At 42.8% G+C, this 19,405-nt stretch overlaps 3 protein-coding genes across 5 annotated transcripts in view; 2 read left to right on the top strand and 1 right to left on the bottom strand.

Annotated features, from left to right (window-relative positions):
* Positions 1 to 14,701, top strand: part of LOC105217796 (histone-lysine N-methyltransferase trithorax) — a 51,407-nt gene extending 36,706 nt beyond the window's left edge. For both annotated transcript variants that reach the window (XM_054225974.1, XM_011192987.3), the window contains 5 exons: positions 48 to 6,604; positions 6,807 to 10,399; positions 10,462 to 10,595; positions 10,667 to 10,842; positions 11,684 to 14,701. In XM_054225974.1, the coding sequence (XP_054081949.1) occupies positions 48 to 6,604; positions 6,807 to 10,399; positions 10,462 to 10,595; positions 10,667 to 10,842; positions 11,684 to 11,857 (10,634 nt within the window). In that variant the 3' untranslated portion in view covers positions 11,858 to 14,701. The remainder of the gene's footprint in view (positions 1 to 47; positions 6,605 to 6,806; positions 10,400 to 10,461; positions 10,596 to 10,666; positions 10,843 to 11,683) is intronic.
* Positions 14,702 to 16,438: 1,737 nt separating this feature from the next.
* Positions 16,439 to 17,592, bottom strand: LOC105217793 (glycine, alanine and asparagine-rich protein). Of its 2 annotated transcripts, none has more exons than XM_011192983.3 (2): positions 17,391 to 17,592; positions 16,439 to 17,325 (listed from the first exon to the last, which is right to left on the bottom strand). In XM_011192983.3, the coding sequence occupies exons 1-2, from the start codon at positions 17,466 to 17,468 to the stop codon at positions 16,546 to 16,548; spliced, it is 858 nt and encodes a 285-aa protein (XP_011191285.1). In that variant the 5' UTR covers positions 17,469 to 17,592; the 3' UTR covers positions 16,439 to 16,545. The 2 variants fall into 2 exon arrangements, with proteins under 2 accessions (XP_011191285.1, XP_011191286.1); XM_011192984.3 differs by having other exon boundaries at positions 16,439 to 17,322; positions 17,391 to 17,590.
* A 555-nt stretch (positions 17,593 to 18,147) lies between these two features.
* Positions 18,148 to 19,255, top strand: LOC105217794 (mediator of RNA polymerase II transcription subunit 15). Its single transcript, XM_011192985.3, has 2 exons — positions 18,148 to 18,308; positions 18,367 to 19,255. The coding sequence occupies exons 1-2, from the start codon at positions 18,228 to 18,230 to the stop codon at positions 19,120 to 19,122; spliced, it is 837 nt and encodes a 278-aa protein (XP_011191287.1). The 5' UTR covers positions 18,148 to 18,227; the 3' UTR covers positions 19,123 to 19,255.
* The last annotated feature ends 150 nt before the right edge of the window (positions 19,256 to 19,405 follow it).

Here is a 19,405-nt window from a genome sequence, read left to right as displayed (position 1 = left end):
TATTCAAAACTCAACTAATCTTCGTAATCTCCTATTATACGCTCCAGGTAACTGCACGCTCCAACCGCACATAAAAAGCCATATTAAGAACTTCAAAAAAATCTACAAAGAGCGCTGCACCTCGTGCTGGCTGAAAAAGTGTCTACAAACGCTGCAATTGTCACCCGGTGATAAGTTAAGCTTAAGCGCCGCATTGCCGCATTCACTGCTCAAACAAGTGGAGGCGAAACGCGAACGCGACCACGAAGATGAAGTTGAGCCAACGGCACGCAAGGAACCCGATTTGTCCGATCTCTCACCAACTGGCGGACTGTTTGGGACAGCACGTTTCAAATGGAAGTCCACGTTGGATGCAAGTGAGGGCTTGAAATTGAATCTGAAGAGCAATCCACTGGCGGAGAATAATGCAACATTCGGCAGTTCGGCTATACTGCGACCGCCCATATTGGAGAAGCCGCTCTTCCTGAAAAGTCCAATTGAGGTAACGCCGTCATTGCAGCAGCAAGAGAAGCTGGAGAAAACAAACAGCACAAACAGCAAAAGTGAAAGTAAAGTGCAAGAACAGCCGGTAGCCGAGACCAGCACACAGCGTGTGGCAAAGAGTAAGCGTAGAGAGAAATTGGAAAAGGAGAAACAGCGTGAGAAAGATAAGGAATGTCCCAGTAAAGCGCCAGAAAAGGAGAAGGAACAAGAAGTAAATCAGCTAAAGACGGTGGCGAATAACAAAGTAACAGTTACTGAGAACGTGACGCATGCGCTGGCTGTCCAAACAAAAGCTGATACTAATGAGATACTCACAAGATCGGCAAAAGCTGCATCACTATCTCCAGTAACCACAAATACTGCTGGTTCAGAAGCAAGTGGTGCAGCGTCAGTTGTTACCGCCACACAAGCCCTAACTGCAACAACAACGACTGGCAGCACAACCACAACAACAACCAGTGAACCGAAGCGTCAGCGCATAGACTTGAAGGGGCCCCGCGTAAAGCATGTCTGTCGCAGTGCGTCAATCGTGCTTGGACAGCCATTGGCCACTTTCGGTGAGGAAACCGAAGAGGACGATGAAGACAGGCTAACAATAGCCGAATGCAAAGTGACTGCGGAAACACAGGCAGAGCTGACACCAGCAACCGCTAAGGCGGAGGAAATTGTGATCGAAAGTAGTAATGAGGCTACAACAACAGCAACAACACTTGAGGAGGCACCAGGACAAGCAGTAAAAGTAGCAGTAGAATTGAAAGCAACGCCCAGCGCTGAGAAAACTAGTAGCATTGATAAAGAAGAGTTGGCGCCTACACAACCGCCTACTCAGTCGGTAACAGTGGCGAAACCAAGTGAAAGCGTTAAGGCCACGGCACTTGTTGAATTTAGCATACCAACAGCAGAATCTCATGCGGGACAACCAGCAGCGAAGACGGCGAAAATCAGCAGCATTGCAATGGCTGAAAAGAAAGATTACATAGCTACCGATGAAATAGTAGTGGAGGCAACCGAAAAACCTTTGCTGCCATTGCAGCCCTCCAAGGCAGTCACACGCAACTCGAACAACAGTAATATCAACCTGCAAATACAACGCAGCACCACAACGTCCACCTATGCCACGACATTTGGCAAGAAACCGATACGTCAAATCAGCAGCGATGTCAACATAGCATATCAACAACAACAGCAACAACAGTTATTGCGTCGCAAAGAGCCACACAAGGCGAAAACATTGATCTCAATCGATTTCTGGGAGAACTACGATCCGGCTGAAGTGTGCCAAAGCGGCTTCGGCCTCATCGTCACCGAGACAGTAGCACAACGCGCACTCTGTTTCCTCTGCGGTTCGGCGGGCTTAGAGCCACTGATCTTCTGCGCCTGCTGCTGTGAGCCATATCATCAGTATTGCGTAATGGATGAGTATAATTTGAAGCATTCCTCACTGGACGACACCATGCTCAGCTTTATGGATATTTCGACAATGGGTCACAGCACCGCTGCACCCACACCCGAGCAACTAAATCAAATAACAAATCGCCTAAATTGGCTTTGTCCACGCTGTACCGTCTGCTACACGTGTAATATGTCGTCCGGTTCGAAGGTGAAATGTCAGAAATGTCAAAAGAACTATCATTCCACGTGTCTGGGCACTAGCAAACGGCTGCTGGGTGCCGATCGTCCACTCATCTGTGTGAATTGTCTCAAATGCAAATCGTGCGCCACAACAAAAGTCTCGAAATTCGTCGGCAATCTGCCAATGTGCACACCATGTTTCAAGTTGCGCAAGCGCGGCAACTATTGTCCGATCTGTCAGAAATGTTACGACGACAATGATTTCGATCTGAAGATGATGGAGTGTGGCAACTGTAATCATTGGGTGCATTCGAAGTGCGAAGGCCTCTCCGATGAACAATACAACCTGCTGAGCACACTACCCGAGGCCATAGAATTCATTTGCAAGAAATGCGCGCGTCGCAACGAAGACTGCAAAATGAAGGCAGCCGAATGGCGCATGGCCGTGTCGGAGGAATTCAAGAGCAGTCTAATGAGCGTGCTCAAGCTGCTGAGCAAGTCACGGCAGGCATGTGCGCTACTCAAGCTAAGTCCGCGCAAGAAAGTGCGTTGCGTTTGTGGCAATAGTACCGCGCAGTCTAGCAGTCGCGCGCAGCCAAAGAGTCTACAGTTCAGCAGTGAGACCGAGAGTTTGCCGCGCACATTAGCCGGTAGTGATGGTGAATCTCAATGCAGTGATGTCTACGAATTCAAAGATAAACCCAGTGAGGACCTGCTGCAAGACAAATGCACTTGCCAGCTGAAGACGTCCAACTATAGTAGTGTATACGGCACTGGCAGCGCACAAGCGTGCAATCTCAGTTTAATGGATATTAAGAAGAAAATCAACAATAACGACTATGTTTCACTAGCTGAATTCAACTACGACATGATCAATGTCATACAGAGTGTGAACTGTGATGAATTGGTGATTGCCTACAATGAAATATTGAGTGAGCAATTTCCTTGGTTTCAAAATGAGACAAAAGCATGTACCGACGCGCTCGAAGAGGACATGTATGAGTCCTGCTCCTATTCGTTGGGCAATTCCATGGATGCACAAGATGATTTTGTCGAAGAGCAGCACAATCGTTCAGTACTCGATCTGCCGGAAGATATCGAAGAGGTGCTATACTCGCTGAAACCGCGTGACGATCTACGTACCTGCCTTTTCTGTCGCAAATCCGGTGAAGGGCTCTTCAATGAAGAGTCGCGTCTGCTGTATTGCGGTCACGATTGCTGGGTGCACACGAATTGTGCCATGTGGTCGGCTGAGGTTTTCGAGGAAATCGATGGTTCCTTGCAGAATGTGCACAGCGCAATTGCGCGCGGTCGCATGATAAAGTGCACAGTTTGTGGTGGTCGTGGCGCCACAGTAGGTTGCAATGTTAAATCCTGTGGTGAACATTATCACTATTCATGCGCGCGCAACATCGCCTGCGCATTTCTTACTGACAAGTCGGTTTACTGTCCGGAGCATGCGCGGAATGCGTTGCGTAGCAATACTTCGCTGACGATCGAAACTAATTTCGAAGTGGCGCGTCCTGTCTATGTGGAGCTAGATCGTAAACGTAAGAAGCTGTTGGAGCCCAGCAAAGTACAGTTTCATATCGGTTCGCTTGAGGTTAAACAATTGGGCACGGTCTTTCCGCGTTTCTCCGATACCTATGAGGCTCTTATACCGATCAACTTTCTCTGCTCACGTTTGTACTGGTCATTCAAGGAACCATGGAAGGTCGTCGAGTATACAGTACGCACAGTTGTGCAAAACAACTACTCCACATTGACTGCGCTCGATGCTGGGCGCAATTTCACTGTGGATCACAGCAATCCAAATGTTTCACTGGTTCAACTGGGTCTCGCGCAAATCGCCTGTTGGCATAGCAGTCTGGCGCGTGGTGAATCGATGGACTACGACGCAGTTGAATTGCGTAATTCAACGCTGACAAAACTGCTACCCGAGTACTTAATGCAGAGCCAGAATTCTTGCCCAGCACCAGATGAGAATACGGAAGAAGAGCCGCAAACGAATGCCGATTTGTTACCACCGGAGATCAAGGATGCCATTTTTGAAGATTTACCGCATGATTTGCTCGACGGCATTTCAATGCTTGATATCTTTCCCAAATGTATGATTTACGAAGAGATGTGCGGCACCAGTGAAGGCAGAACGGCTGAGATGTATCTGAATGAACAGTCGAAAGATGGCGCTGTCAATTCAACTTCTATTTCCGCGTTAGCTGCATCAAATGCTATCAACAGCGGCAACTGTAGCGCCTCTAGTGCTCAGGTGTCGGATGAGGATACAGCGAATTCGTCACTCAGCAAACAATTGGAGCTCAGCAATTCCTGTTCATCAATCAACGCCGCCATGGCCATCGGCCACGTTGAGGATGCGTTATTGTCCTGCACACGTGCCACAAGCACACAGTTGAAACGTGCAATGTGCGCCACAGAGTTGCAACGCAGCTCGGCCGAAATTCGCAAGAAAACATTCAGCAAATTTGAAAGCGCCAGCACAGTCGCGGCTGCTGCGGTAATAAAAAAGCGAAAACTCAACAAGGGTCTACCCGAGCTACGAATTACCGAGAGCATACTACAGAGTCTGAGTCAGCAGCGCACAAAGAAGGACAATGCAACAATAGCCCTGAGCGCTTCACGGCGCCAGTCAGTTTCGAGTGAATCGGAAAGTGCCACTACGCTACGCACAAAGCAATTCACATGGAGCGCCGCTAAGCGTTATATTGAACCGCACATAGCCGTCGAAAAGGATGAAACGAAAATTAAGCTGATGCAAGTTGACGGCGTAGACGATTCCATCACTGAGTACCGCATAATCACCAGTGACACGCAGTTCACCGGCACCGTCAAGTGTGAACGCTGTCAGTGCACCTACCGCAACTATGAGTCCTTTCAACGTCATCTTGCCACCTGTGAGCCGCTTTCCACCAGCGAATCTGAGTCTGAAGCCACCTCACGCTCACCGGGTTCAACAGCGAACGGTAGTCCACCGCTGGCCGGTATGGATGCCAACATCGATCTGAGCAAACTGGGGCAAGCGCAACGCACAGCTACGCTCACCAGCAGCGCCAACAGTATGCCCTTTCTACAGGCCTTCTCACAGGCAATACCACTCGGCAGCATACAGGCGAATCTCAATGGCATACCTATTGCGAATATGAGCAATGGTTTCCAAAGCGTACAGGGATTGCAGAATATACAGACCTTACAAAACATACCGGGCTTGCAGAATATACAATTGCAAAGCTTGCAGACACCGCAGTCACTTGGCGGTGGTTTCTTCATTTCACCGGCGAATCCAACCACATCAACCACCGATGAAGTACAGCTGTTGAATTCGCTGCAAAGCTTGACGGCGAATTTGAATGGCACCTACACCTTGGCACCCACTGCCGGCTTTGGCACCACCACAGTGCAGGCAGCACAACAGCAGCCACAACTAATCGCCGTCTCCTCATCACCCGATGGCACACAACAGATCATACAGCTACCGTCGGGTGTCACAACACAATCGATGACCAACCAACCGCTGTTGCAGGGCATCAACGCTTTCCAAACACTTCAGACGACAAATGGTGAAAAGAAGTTTGTGCTGCCAATTGCCAGCGGCAAACCGTTAAAGACGGTCGCCACAAAAGTTGCGCAACAAGCAGCCAACGCGGTGAAAAATAAATTGAAAACCAACAGTAATACCGTTAAACCGATACAATCGAAGACTGTAACGGTATCACAACCCTCCATGCAGTCGTTGGCAACAGCCACGCCCATCACAGTGCTGAATACTGGCACCAACGCCACACAATTGCTCAACCAGAATTTGCTACAACAAATGCAGGCCGCCGGCTTAACGGCCGCCACCACCACCACACAGCAGCCACAGTTGCTCTTCCAAACCGGCAACGGCCAGCAGCAGCCGATCGTCATGCAACAGCTGAGCGCGCCGAACGCTACAGTGCCGCAGAATATTATCTCCTTTGTGACGACCGATGGCACACAAACGCCACAGGTGCAATATATGACCATACCCACGGCTAATGATTTTAAGCCACAAACACAGGCGACACCATTCATAACGGCAACCGCAACACCGGCACCGACGAATCAATTCTTGCAAGGCGCATTTCTGCAAACGGACGCCAGCGGTAATCTGATGCTTACCACTACCCAAACACCGACGGGCTTGCAAATGCTATCTGCTACGCCGTTGAATATAGCAACCGCAACGCAAGCGCCCCCGCAACCGCAAGTGATCGGTACGCTTATAAATCCGCAGACGCTGCAGTTGGGCGGTAATGTCATAGCGACAACAACGGATCCACAACAACAGCAACAGGTGATAATTGGTGGCGGTGCGACGGGACTGGAGATGATAGCCGCATCGAATGCGTCCGCACCGCAAGTCATACTCTCCACCCAGCCAATGTACTACGGGCTGGAGACGATTGTGCAGAATACAGTGATGTCGTCACAGCAATTCGTGTCCACCGCCATGCCGGGCGTGCTCAGTCAAAATGCCAGCTTTTCAGCGACCACCACGCAGGTTTTCCAGGTATGTAGACCGATTTGGAATGTAAGATATTTATTTGAGAAATAATTGATACGGTAAACAATTGATAAACTCATGCTAAGATATTATTTAATCTATAATTTTCCCACAAAATACTTATCGCCTCTTATAAATCTAAATGTTTTTTACGTTACGTTACACATAACCTCACTTAATACCCCATCTCACTTTTAACGCTCTTCAGGCCAGCAAAATTGAGCCGATTGTCGATATACCAACTGGATATGTTGTACTCAACAATGTTGATGGGACGTCGTCAATTGTACAGCAACAACAACAACACCAGACTACAACACAACAACCGAATTTCCTTAATGCTGCCACGGTGATACAACAGCAGCAGCAACAACAAACACAACAGCAAACTGCACAGAGCAGCGAATTACAAAGCAACGAACAACAACAACACCAACAAATTTTCCGCTTACAAACAACTGACAATAGCGTTTCAGTTGCAGTAACGGCAGCGACGATCACACCAACTGTGACAGCGTCCACTTTCCAATTCCAGCCACAATTGGTGGAACAGCAACAACAACAACAACAGCAAACAAACAATAATGTGCATGTTGTCACCGCTAAAGTACCGCCGGTTGCACAGGTGAAACGCAGTAACGCCGTAAAGGCAACAACCGTTACGAAGGTGCAGCCGCAGCAAGTGGTGAATAAGGTGTTGCCCACCACAATGACGCAGTCCACGCAGCAAGCGCCCAAATTAAGTAACAATAACAAAGCGCAACAACAACAACAAGCGTATGCACGCAACGTCGCAGTGTCTAACGCGGCAGTAGCAGCCACAGCCGCGGCAGCAGCTGTTGAGGCACACATCACACTGACACCGGTCACAAAAGCAACAACGCCCCAACACAGCAGCATTGCTTACACCAAAGTGTCCAATCACACAGACACTGCCGCTGTGTCCATATTTGTGACATCAGTTTCGACAACAACAACAACGACAAGCAGCATCAACCAGACGACCACGGTGAAGACATTGCCTACCGTGGCGGCAACAGTGACGACGGCGGCGCGCAAAACCAACATGATCCGACCAATCACCGCCAATAAGGCGGAGGTGAAGCCGAAAGTGGTGAAGACGACTGCGACCACGGCGAATAAACAGCAGCAGCAACAACAACAGTCATCGGCGCCACAACTGCAGCTGCAACAACACCAACAGTTGCCACAACAACAGCAGCAGCAGCTACAGACGCCACAACCGCCCACCCAACAAGCGATGAAAATGGCAATGCTGAAGCCACAACCACAAACAGCGCAAGTTTGCTTGCCACAAGCACAGCAGCAACAGCAGCCGCAACAACAACAGCAACCACCACAACAACAACAACAGCAGTCACAATTACAGTCGCAACAATTTTCTGCGGAGCAGCCACATAGCCTGCCATCAGCATCCGTGTCCTCGGCTGCCATACCAGTGCCGCAGAGTGCAGGTACAGGCAATAACAATGTCAACAACAGCAAATTGCTGGAATACCAGCAGTCAACCACTGTGATGCAAACACAAAATTTTGCCGAGGCGCCACAACAGCCGTACAACAATGCGCCCACAGTTATGTACAACAGTGGCGGCGTCGTGCCGGAGGAGCAACATCCACCAGCACCGCACCTAACCAACGGCAATATATCGCACAGCTACGACTGCAGTCACCAGCAGCAGCAGCCGCAGTTGCCACATACGCAACAAATTGAGTTTAACAGTCTCAGTTTGGAGCAGGTGGAGAGCTTCGCGCCGCCCACGCCGCAGCAACAGGAACCGCATGAGCAGGAGAACAGCATCTTGGCGGTAGCGCATACGCACACCAATAGCAATGCCGCATTGACGGGTATTAACAACAACACCAACAACGGCAATGCGCGTTGCCTGCAATACACGAACTCGGCGTTCGGTAACGTCAATGTTCCGACCAACATCGTGAATCCACTGCAACAAACACTACAGTACAACAACAACAGCGGTAACAACACCAACGCCACGACAACAACAATGGGTTCACGTCCCACAAATCGTGTATTGCCCATGCAGCAGCGGCAAGAGCACATAGTCGCCACAACGCCGCCGCTGCAAGTCAAACCGCCGACCGGCGTCATGCCGAAACTGTCCGTTATGAGCGCAGTGGACGCCAAGTGTTATGAGAGCAGGAACGCGGGGAACAGTGCTAAGATCTATTATGAAGCGGAGGTGAAGAAGGATGAGCAAATGATGCACATGCTGCACTCGCCGCAACTCCACCTCCACCAACAGCAGCAACAACAACAACAGGTCATGCAAATGCAACTACACGAATCGCATCAAGAAACGGCGATCATGATGAAATCGCTATCGCCTGAGTCACATTTCGTCGATGACTCTATTAAGTGTGACTTGGATCTGATAGAAACCGAGACTACCCTGTCGACGACTTGCCAGCAGTTACAGGAAATGGTCCACAACAATTTGCCGCGCTACACGGGCACCTGTCTGGTGGCAAATGAGAAGCCCAAAGAGATGACACCCACACCGGAAGAGGCATATGGGCTCAATGGTCATGTGGATGCCATGGCTGGTAGTGATATATGCGAGCATGATGGTGATTGTATGGACGATATGGATGATGATGAGGACGACGATGAGGAGGACGAAGATGAAGACGATGATGGCTTTAGCTTGAAAATGCCCACTGAGGATGACGATCACGACATGTCCGACAGTGATGAGCCCGCTGTGAAAGAGAAAATTAGCAAAATACTCGATAATCTAACGAATGAAGACTGCGCCGACTCGCTGGCCACAGCCACAACAGCCGAAGCGACAAATCTGGAGTTGAATAACGTAAACTATCTGAGCGGCATGCCAGGTGTCGGTGCTAAAATGAATGCCGACGCAATTAAGTATCAGAATGACATCCCCAACAACTACAACGCAGGCGTAAGCGCGGAGGATACGGCCGATGTGGCAGCAGCCGCTACAGAATACATCACACAAATGGCCGCCAAGATGAGCGCACACATGCCCAGTGGCTCGCTCGAAGTGATAGGCACAAATTTCGATTTGCAGAAACTCGCGCCCAAACTAATGCCACCCATGCCTATGAATACGAATGCAAACCACTGTGCGGCCGCGCAACAATGCGACGAAGTACGTACACATGAGCCTTTATTGGCGACACGCAAACCAACACCACCGCCGCCGCCACCACCGCAACGCGATCCGAAGAAAATCACCGGTCCACACTTGCTCTATGAGATACAAAGCGAAGACGGTTTCACCTATAAGTCCAGCTCAATTGCGGACATTTGGGAGAAAGTCTTTGAATCAGTGCAGGTGGCGCGTCGCGCACATGGTTTATCGCCCCTACCGGAGGGTCCACTCGCAGATATGGCCGGTGTGCAAATGATGGGTCTAAAGACGAATGCGCTGAAGTATCTCATCGAACAGTTGCCGGGTGTGGAGCGGTGCACCAAATATACGCCGAAATACCATAAACGCGCAACAACAAACACGCATTCAGCGTCAATAAGTGGCGGTCCATCAGCCGCGGCAGGTAATAACGCCGCGGTGGCAAGCGCCACGCTCGCGTGCAGCAATATGGAACTGAATGGTTCACTAGACTACACGTCCGATCCAGATGAGCTGCAGGAGAATCCATACGATAGTGCGCGCTGTGAACCATATTCGACGCGCTCCGAATACGATATGTTCAGCTGGTTGGCATCCAGGCATCGCAAACAACCGATACAGGTGTTTGTGCAGCCCTCCGACACTGAGCTCATACCGAGGTGAGTGTGACGCAAATTAACTTTTTTATTTCATTTTTATTAAATACGCACTCATTTTTCAGACGCGGAACAGGCAGTAATCTACCGATGGCTATGAAATATCGCACGCTCAAGGAGACCTACAAAGATTATGTTGGCGTCTTCCGCTCACACATACATGGACGCGGTCTCTACTGCACAAAGGACATCGAAGCGGGTGAGTTGCGCGTCTGTTTTTTATGAAGTAGCATGTGGTTTTTAATAGAATATTATTTTTCTTCCACACAGGCGAAATGGTTATTGAATATGCAGGCGAATTGATACGTTCCACTCTAACCGATAAGCGTGAGCGCAACTACAATAGTCGAGGCATTGGTTGCTATATGTTTAAGATAGACGATAATTTGGTGGTGGACGCAACTATGCGCGGCAATGCGGCGCGTTTTATAAATCACTCTTGTGAGGTAAGCACTGGCGGTTTATTTTACTCTCGCAACATGTTGCAATGAGAGTAATACAGTTTTATTTCACATAACGGTTGTATGTAACACCCTTAAACTAAACGAGTTAGATGTAGAGTTATGATAATCAAAATGATCAGGGTGACGAGTGGGTGGCGTTCAAATCTGGATGTCTGTCTGTCCATCCGTTTGTGCAAGCTGTCTTTTGATTAAAAATTGAGATTTCTTTAAATCGGACCACTGCCACGACCACAATATGGCGAAATCCTATAAAGTGCCGTACCTAAGCCATAAAAAAAGTTATAAAAGTAAAATTTTGTACAAATGCACTAGGGAGCATATTTGGATGTGATTTTTTCCGAAAGTGGACGTGGCCCCGCCCCTATTTAGTTTGTGTACATATCTCGTAAACTACTAAAGCTATATCAACCCAACTCTCTAGAGTCGTTTAATTTAGACACTTCCTTATACAGTCTAAATATGGAGAAAAGCCGATTATAACCAGGTTCACCTCCAATTCAAAGGTTATGTTGAAAACTACTGAAAGTGCTTTAATTCAGTAAGGAAAAGCACCAGAAACATTAAATTTCATTGTAAAGATAGCACAGAAGGGCTACACTCAACTGGTCCTGAAATTACCCCAGTCCTCTTATATAATCTATAACGATTTTCGCTATTCTAGTGGACCGAACATAGCCCTTCCGTACTTGTTTTAAGTAACTTTGTTGGGAAATGAATTGAGGTTGTAGTTTTCTGGTTTATAAGAATTTTAGAGTATTCTCGATTGTGAAAATCCGATTTCAAAATCTATATATTAATTCTAATTCTCACTTGCTCCTTCCAGCCCAATTGCTACTCCAAAGTGGTGGATATACTCGGACATAAGCACATAATTATATTCGCCTTGCGCCGCATCGTACAAGGCGAAGAGCTAACCTATGATTACAAATTTCCATTCGAGGATGAGAAGATACCCTGTTCCTGTGGTTCCAAGCGTTGCCGAAAGTACTTAAATTGAAGCGTTATAAAGAAAAGTGAAAAAAACCAGAATAGAACAAAAACAACAATGCAAAAGAGCTTGGATCATAAATTAAATATTTGTATATACATACTCATTAAAAAACCCAGAATTGTTTGCGGACCCTCTTTGCTATACACATTAAACGCCGCGCTACACTAGTGGAATAAAAGGCGACACGCGCGGACGGTTTAATCGAATATGTTGATATTATTGATAGATTGCAGACATGTCAGTATTCACCAATAATGAATTTTAATTTTCGTTTATTATATATATACTTAGTGACACATATACATATATATACACACACACACACACACACAATTAACAAAACGTGATTATAATGGAAACTTAATTAACTTAGTTTTACTTATTGACTACTAAACTAAACATAAACACACACAAGCATATATATATATATATTTATATATATATATACTTAGTTATATAAATATGTAGGTGAAACGTTATGAAAGAAAAATTAAGCAAAAAATTATGCATTGCTGGTGTGTTTGTTGCAAACAATTGATGAAGAATTGTATTATGTCTATACAAAACGTATTTATTATTGAGTAAAAATTAATATATATATATAAATACGTACACACATACATATATACATATATATATAATACTAATAATATTGCTATTAACAACTTTATGACTTAATGTTATAATTGTTTGACTAATTAATAATACATACATACACATATATATGAAAAGTGTAAACAAAAATTACTGTTTGATAAAAAATTATAAAATAAAACTAATAAGTAACTGTAATAATCCAATCTGTGTATGTTGAAAAAGTAAATGTATATGTATATTACGTTTAATTATAATTTCAAAGTATGCTTTCACATTATATACACACATACAAACATACAAACATACATTGCTAAAAACTATAAACAAAAAATTCAAAAATAATTATAATTAAAATTAAAAATAATTAATCTAAAAAAAAAAAGTTAAAAATAGTTAAAAATCTACTTTTAGGCGCTTAGCATAGTCTAGAATAAAGAATGTGTATGTTTGCAGAGCAGTGTAACTAACAAAAAAAAAGCAAAATTAAAAATGTTTAGACTCTGTCCTTTCAGTTTTCTAAAAGCGTTAATTGAAATTTCGACAAAAATTGTAAGCATTAAAGTTAAAAGTAAACTCTTTACAGGGTATCTTTTTTATTATATTACCATTAATTGATAATGTCAATTGTAAATATTTGCGACAAAAAAAGTTATTTATATATACCGTATATATACATATAGTTTTATTATGATTTCTATGTGTTAGTTATTATTGTAGGGCGAAATTGGCGAACGAGATTTTTATGTTGCGGCAGATCAAGCGCAAAATGTATTGTGAGACTTAAAATTGTATAAGAATTAAAAACAAAATATATATACATACATATACAAAAACAAAATCACAAAAATTACATGTTATTACACACAGTTGATGTTAAATGAGTGAGCATACAAGCTAGCGGAATTGTAAACGGTACACAATATTGCTGTCGATACGTAATAGGTGGCATAAAATAGTAAAATAAATTTAAAATTTAAAATTATTGAAAAAATATGTAAAAACTGCGTAAGCATCACAATCACTCAGCGTAAAAATGTTTACATTTATTGCAAGTATTTTACGATATATGAGTGTTAACGGACATAAATACATTTTTTATTATTTTGTTTATATTTATTATTTTATTATTTATTATATTTTTTTATTTTGTTTTTTTTTTATATTTTTTTTTCTTAATATTTTTTTATAATTTTTCTTATAACTATCATACTTTTTTTTAACTTTGCATACAGCTTTTACTCAAACACACAGCAGTCAGATAATTAAATACATTTTGAAAAAATACGCAAAATTAATCTCAAAGGTTTAAGGAAAATAATTTTCTTTAAAAATTAATTTATTATTAGTTTCCATTTTTTGCTCATTAATATTTATTGACCCGACAATATGTAATAAAAGTCGTTACGTAAAATTTTTTTAAATATAAAATTACGAATAATTATTCCGTCTTAAAACATATATATTTTTTTTAACAATTACATATTTTTTTCATTATTATTTTTTTCAAAACTAATTTTTATGTTCAAAATAATTTTGTTTTTTTCAATAATAGTTTCTTTTTTTTTCAAAAATCATTTTTTTTTTTTCAAAATATAGGTTCCATTTTCTAAAACTATTTATATGTGTAAATTTATAGTTTTCAAGAAAAACAAACAAGTCATAAAACTTGCTTTCAGAACGACTAGAGATTATAAGCTTGCACAGATTTTCAAATAGAATTAACAATAAAATAAACTGCAATAACTGAAATTCTGCTCATACAGACTGTGTAAGGAAATTTCTTTAACTTCAATTGCGATTCCCAATAGTGGCAACTGCTCAACAAACCCCCTACACCCAGTCCTTTTGGTTCTTAAGCCACAATAAACAGCTAACACACATAAAAAAACTATAATTATACAAAATATATATGTATAGGCACAGCAACAACAACACCATACACATATATACACACTCATACCCAAAACTGTATGTGTACTATAATTGTATTTGTAATGTATTATTTAATTATTGTCTTTGCATTGTTTAAATTTTTCTAATTTGAAAATCAAAAACCGAAATTCAAAAAATAAAAAAAAAGAAATGTGCAAAAAGAATAAAGATTTGTAAAGCATAAGAAAGCCGCAAAAAATGCTAAATTATTATTGTAATTGTATGGTGCCCAGTAGGTGGGTACACATTTTGGCAGCCATTCATGCGTGTAGCAAAGGAATTTTAAATTTTTATTCCCTAAAGAAAAAAATTTTACAAAAACTAAAAAAAGTACGAAATCGAACGAACTGCAACTGAAAATGCTAAATTAAAAAGAGAATAAAATTAAATTTAAACACACAAAAATTTATATTTAAAAACATGGATTTATTATATTATAAGTTCTAAGTTATGTATACATACTTATATATCATTTGTACGGAACAATAACAAAACAAAACAAACAACTATTAAATATCATCTAAAAGCAAAAAAACAAATTTGCAAAACGATTGTGAATAAAGAAAATACATTTTTTTCTTTGCAAACAGTATAAATTGGACTTTTTGTTGAACGACTTGTGGATTTAGAACTTTCAGCTTACAACTGATTTTTTGTTCAATTGTTTAAAGTAAATCGTAAAAAAATCAGATGGCAACCCTTAACAAAAAATATTTTTGTCATAAATATCTTTTGGTTGATACCCATATTTGAATATTTTTAAGATGTTGAAAGTATACAAAATTTTATATTTGATGGCAACCCTTCTCAAATTAGATGTTTGAACCTAAGTCTTCCTAAATTTATTTTCATAACTCGTTTATCTTCTCCATATCTCTAAATCAAAATTTCTAAATTATTTAAATTATTAGCAACCCTGTTCAAACATAATTGAGATCTCCGGAATTTTATTAAATATTTTTTTATAGACAGCCCTCAAATATTTAAGAACTCCGGATGTTCAGAATATATGTATATGTATGAATATGTTCGATACAGCGAAGTCAAATGTTCATTTTAACCAACAAAGTTTAATGTAGCAACAGGAACACTCTGTCTGTTTTTCGTTTTTGTTTTGACTTTCAGGATAACATGAACAGAAAGAGATTTGCTGGAGTTGTTGTTGAAGTCTGTGTATGTTGTCAAGTCCTTCAACTTACTCATGTCAAGCAAACATACCATATCCATGATATTATATTAGACTTGGAAATAAAGCGCTACTATTGGCTTCGAGCTTATTATTGCTGGAACAAGTCGCAAATCGAAGACTAGCCTTTCACTATTATTTCACTCGCGGCTTTCACATCGTATAATTTAGAAATGACACCAATCATGGCAAGATGGTGAATGTGATTATCAGGTGGTTTCTGGTAAGGTAGTTGTGATTGAGCATCTTGGTTTTTAAATTTCTTTAAATATAGTGATTTGAAGCCTCTTCGTACGAATTAGGGGTCACCAATTCAGATCAAGATGATCCAGAGCAATCCGGTTGCTAAAGAACGTTCTAGTTATGACCAATTTAATTTAGTAATATGTATCCATCTATGGTAGGCCCCAGTTTAGTTCGTTGAAAACATTAGAAAATTCATTACTTTCTTCTGAATTATCTTCTTAGCTTAACAGCTCATGCTTAAAGGAATTTTTTCTAGTCTTTTAACATTCATAAGTATCCGAGGCCTAGCATAGATAGTGCAAGGTTTCCGTGGATATTTTTTCATGTTAGAATATTAGATCTTTGAAATTTAATTTTGTAACCGCAATGTAAGAGCAACGTCGAAACCGCATCTTCATTCCATTTCTTTTGAGGATACAACTTAAAACTAAATATCCAAGTTTTCTTCGCATTGTAACCTGTTGTCTAGATACTTATTAAAATAGGATATATGTATAATATGATGATGGACAACCAAATACCCAAATCTCAAGGCCTAACACACCTGAACGTTACCTTAGCGATGTGTGTATTGAATAGCAAAATGGGTTTTAATAAAAACAAAACAATTTTTGGTTATTAAGAAATTATTACATAATATGGCATAAACAAAATATATATTTAGAAAATAGTCATCGAAAGAGCTGCTATATCAATTCTCCACTACTCGCTCATGCGCGTAGCTATACAGCGCTCAGTGTCGCTGCCTGCGTGCCAAAAGGCGATGGCGTTTGGCCAAAAAGCGTGCTGTTGCCAAGGAGCGGCCACATCGACCTGCCGGATTCGCATTTTGTTTGGCTTCGTGAGCTGCGGCAGCCGCTTTCATGGCAGCTTCCTTGGTCTTGGCATAATCATTACGCGCCCCACTCAGCTGGCCCAACAACTGTTCGACACGCGCCTTTGCGGCCTCCAGCAGTTGAGTCTTTTCAGCTTGCTCCTGTTGTGCGCCTTGCGCAGCCGTCTCTGCATTGCCGACATTCGTCTGAGCCATAACCACCGCCTTCGTAAGTGTCTTCAGCTGCTGTGCGGCATTTTGCGCCGCTTGCATGGCGGCATTCACATTTTGTTGTGCGTCTTGCAACGAAGTGCTTTGCTCTTGCACCACCGCCTCGGCCTCGCGCACTTCATTCTGCAGTTGTTGTACGATTTGTTGTTTGCCAGCGAGCGCAGCCTCAGCTGCCTTTGCGGCAGCAACTGCTTTCTCGGCCAGTTGTGCCTTGACTTGCATGGAGGCTGCTTCACCGGCAGCCGCCTGTGCATCTGAAGCGGCCTTGGCCTCTTTTGCCGCCTTCTGGGCGATATTGGTCGCCTTCTGCTTGGCGTTACCGCCACCCATACCGTCATTCTTGCATTTCTCACCATTGTCACTTCCACCACTTCCACTGTTTCCACCACTTTCGCTCACTTCGTTAGCAAGCGAGAAGTCGGTGTAGAGGTTAGGAATCATTCGTTTGGCATTCTTGCGATGTGACTGCTTTTAGAAAAATTAAGCGGGGGCTAAAATTCTCTGTTTAGATATTATAAAATTGATGGTCTCACCTGACGTATGTAGCCTCGCGCCGTCAATATCTGTAACGAGACTATTATCAAGAGCAAAAAATATATTTTCAGATACATCTACTAGGCAGTAGCATATATTAAATATTTGGATGTATAATTAAGAAAATATAAACAATATTGAACTCTTCTTCGGGTTTTCAATTGTAAATTGACTTATATCAAAAAGTCTTTCTGAAAATGATTGAGTTATTTATCAAATATTTTTACTAGAAGCACAGTATTTGGATGGGCTGCTACAGCTTTACGTCACTCGAATTAGTAAGGCATCCATTGTAATAATAGTCAACTATCGGCTTTAAACATATTCTAAAAATCCAGCGCTTTCGGGCCCACTAACACATGGAAGCAGCAGGCCACTAGTTATGCGATTTCCTTCGAATGAGATTTGTCTTAAAAGACAAGAAAGCTGTAGTATGTTTAAAATAATAGCAATGTTCCAAGGCAGGAGAGCATCGCAAGCAAGATCTTTGGGTTAGGTTTCTCAGGAGCACTAGTGGGATGGCATGGGTTCAAATATATAATGTAACTCATAGTTTGTCTATGGGAATTAGCATTCCGTTGAAAGGTACCCCCAAAAAACAAGCGATTGGAGAAAAGAAAAGGACTGAATAACTATTATAAGGTGTGACGCTCCTTGCTCTTTTAGAGAAGACTTCATTTGAGACACGTATACCATGGAACCACAAAAGTTAACAAAGCGCTTTCGCGTCCGAATTTAAACTCTCAACTTGTTACTACTTTCAACAGTTTCCTTCACTTTGCTAAAGCCGTCAAGATCTTAATGTTGAATTTAGAATTTTTTATCGAAAAACAAATATGAATTGGTTCTGTATATTTTTACTTATTTATTTGTCAGCGCACTCGGCGGTTGGACAACATTGTTACAACAAGAGACGGGTACGTACATAGATCAACAAAGTCTCAATTAAACTCACCCATTCCACCACATCTCCAGATGCACCACCGCAATGCGCGACATATGCTACAAAATCTCTATGCCGAACTCATGCCCGGTGAAGGTGGTGGTGGTGGCGGCTCAGAAGGGAATGATGAGTGCAAGAAAAGTGGCGTCACTTCGGGTAATCCGAAGCAGAAAGCCACTAACATCGCGCAGAAAGCAGCCAAAGAGGCCAAAGCCGCCTCGGATGCACAGGCGGCGGCCGGTGAAGCTGCGTCACAGCAGGTGAAAGCACAATTGGCCGAGAAGGCGGTTGCTGCCGCAAAGGCAGCCGAAGCAGCGCTCGCCGGCAAACAGCAAATCGTACAGCAACTGCAACAGGAAGTGCGTGAAGCCGAGGCGGTGGTACAAGAACAGAGTAGCTCACTGCAAAATGCACAACAAAATGTCAACGCCGCCATGCAAGCCGCACAAAATGCTGCACAGCAATTGAAGACACTCACGAAAGCGGTGAGTATGGCACAAGTGAATGTCGGTAATGCAGAGCAGGCAGCACAGGGTGCCCAGCAGGACTTGGCTGAGAAAACGCAATTAATGGAGGCCGCAAAGAGTCGCGTGGAGCAGCTGTTGCGCCAACTGAGTTCCGCACGCAACGATTATGCCAAGACGAAAGAGGCCGCAATGAAGGCGGCTGCCGCGGCACACGAAGCCAAACAGAATGCAAATCCCGGAAATCGATGTGGACGCTCATCGCCCGGCAGTCGAATGATGGCAAAACGACACCTACGACTAGCACAGCGACAACGTCACTAGAGTTTGTAATAATTTTTTACACATATTAAAATAACTGCAACCATATATTTCAGTTTTGTGAAAACGTCCTTTTTGGTTTAATGATTTTACATTTTTTTTTTCAATCTTTTACGATTAAATAAAGGAAAAGCTTGATATAAAAAGACGAGTTTCATTCCGCGTATCTTTGTAGAATATCGTTTCGTTGATTATTTCTGATACGTTACCATTCATCATCCTTTTCGTAAAATGATAAGTTCTCCAAATCGTTGCATATCGAAATTGCTGAAGATTCTTATTGAGA

Source organism: Zeugodacus cucurbitae, chromosome 2 (genome assembly GCF_028554725.1).
Source record: "Zeugodacus cucurbitae isolate PBARC_wt_2022May chromosome 2, idZeuCucr1.2, whole genome shotgun sequence".
Classification (NCBI taxonomy): Eukaryota; Metazoa; Arthropoda; class Insecta; order Diptera; family Tephritidae; genus Zeugodacus; species Zeugodacus cucurbitae.
This window is presented reverse-complemented; position numbering and strand designations above follow the sequence as displayed.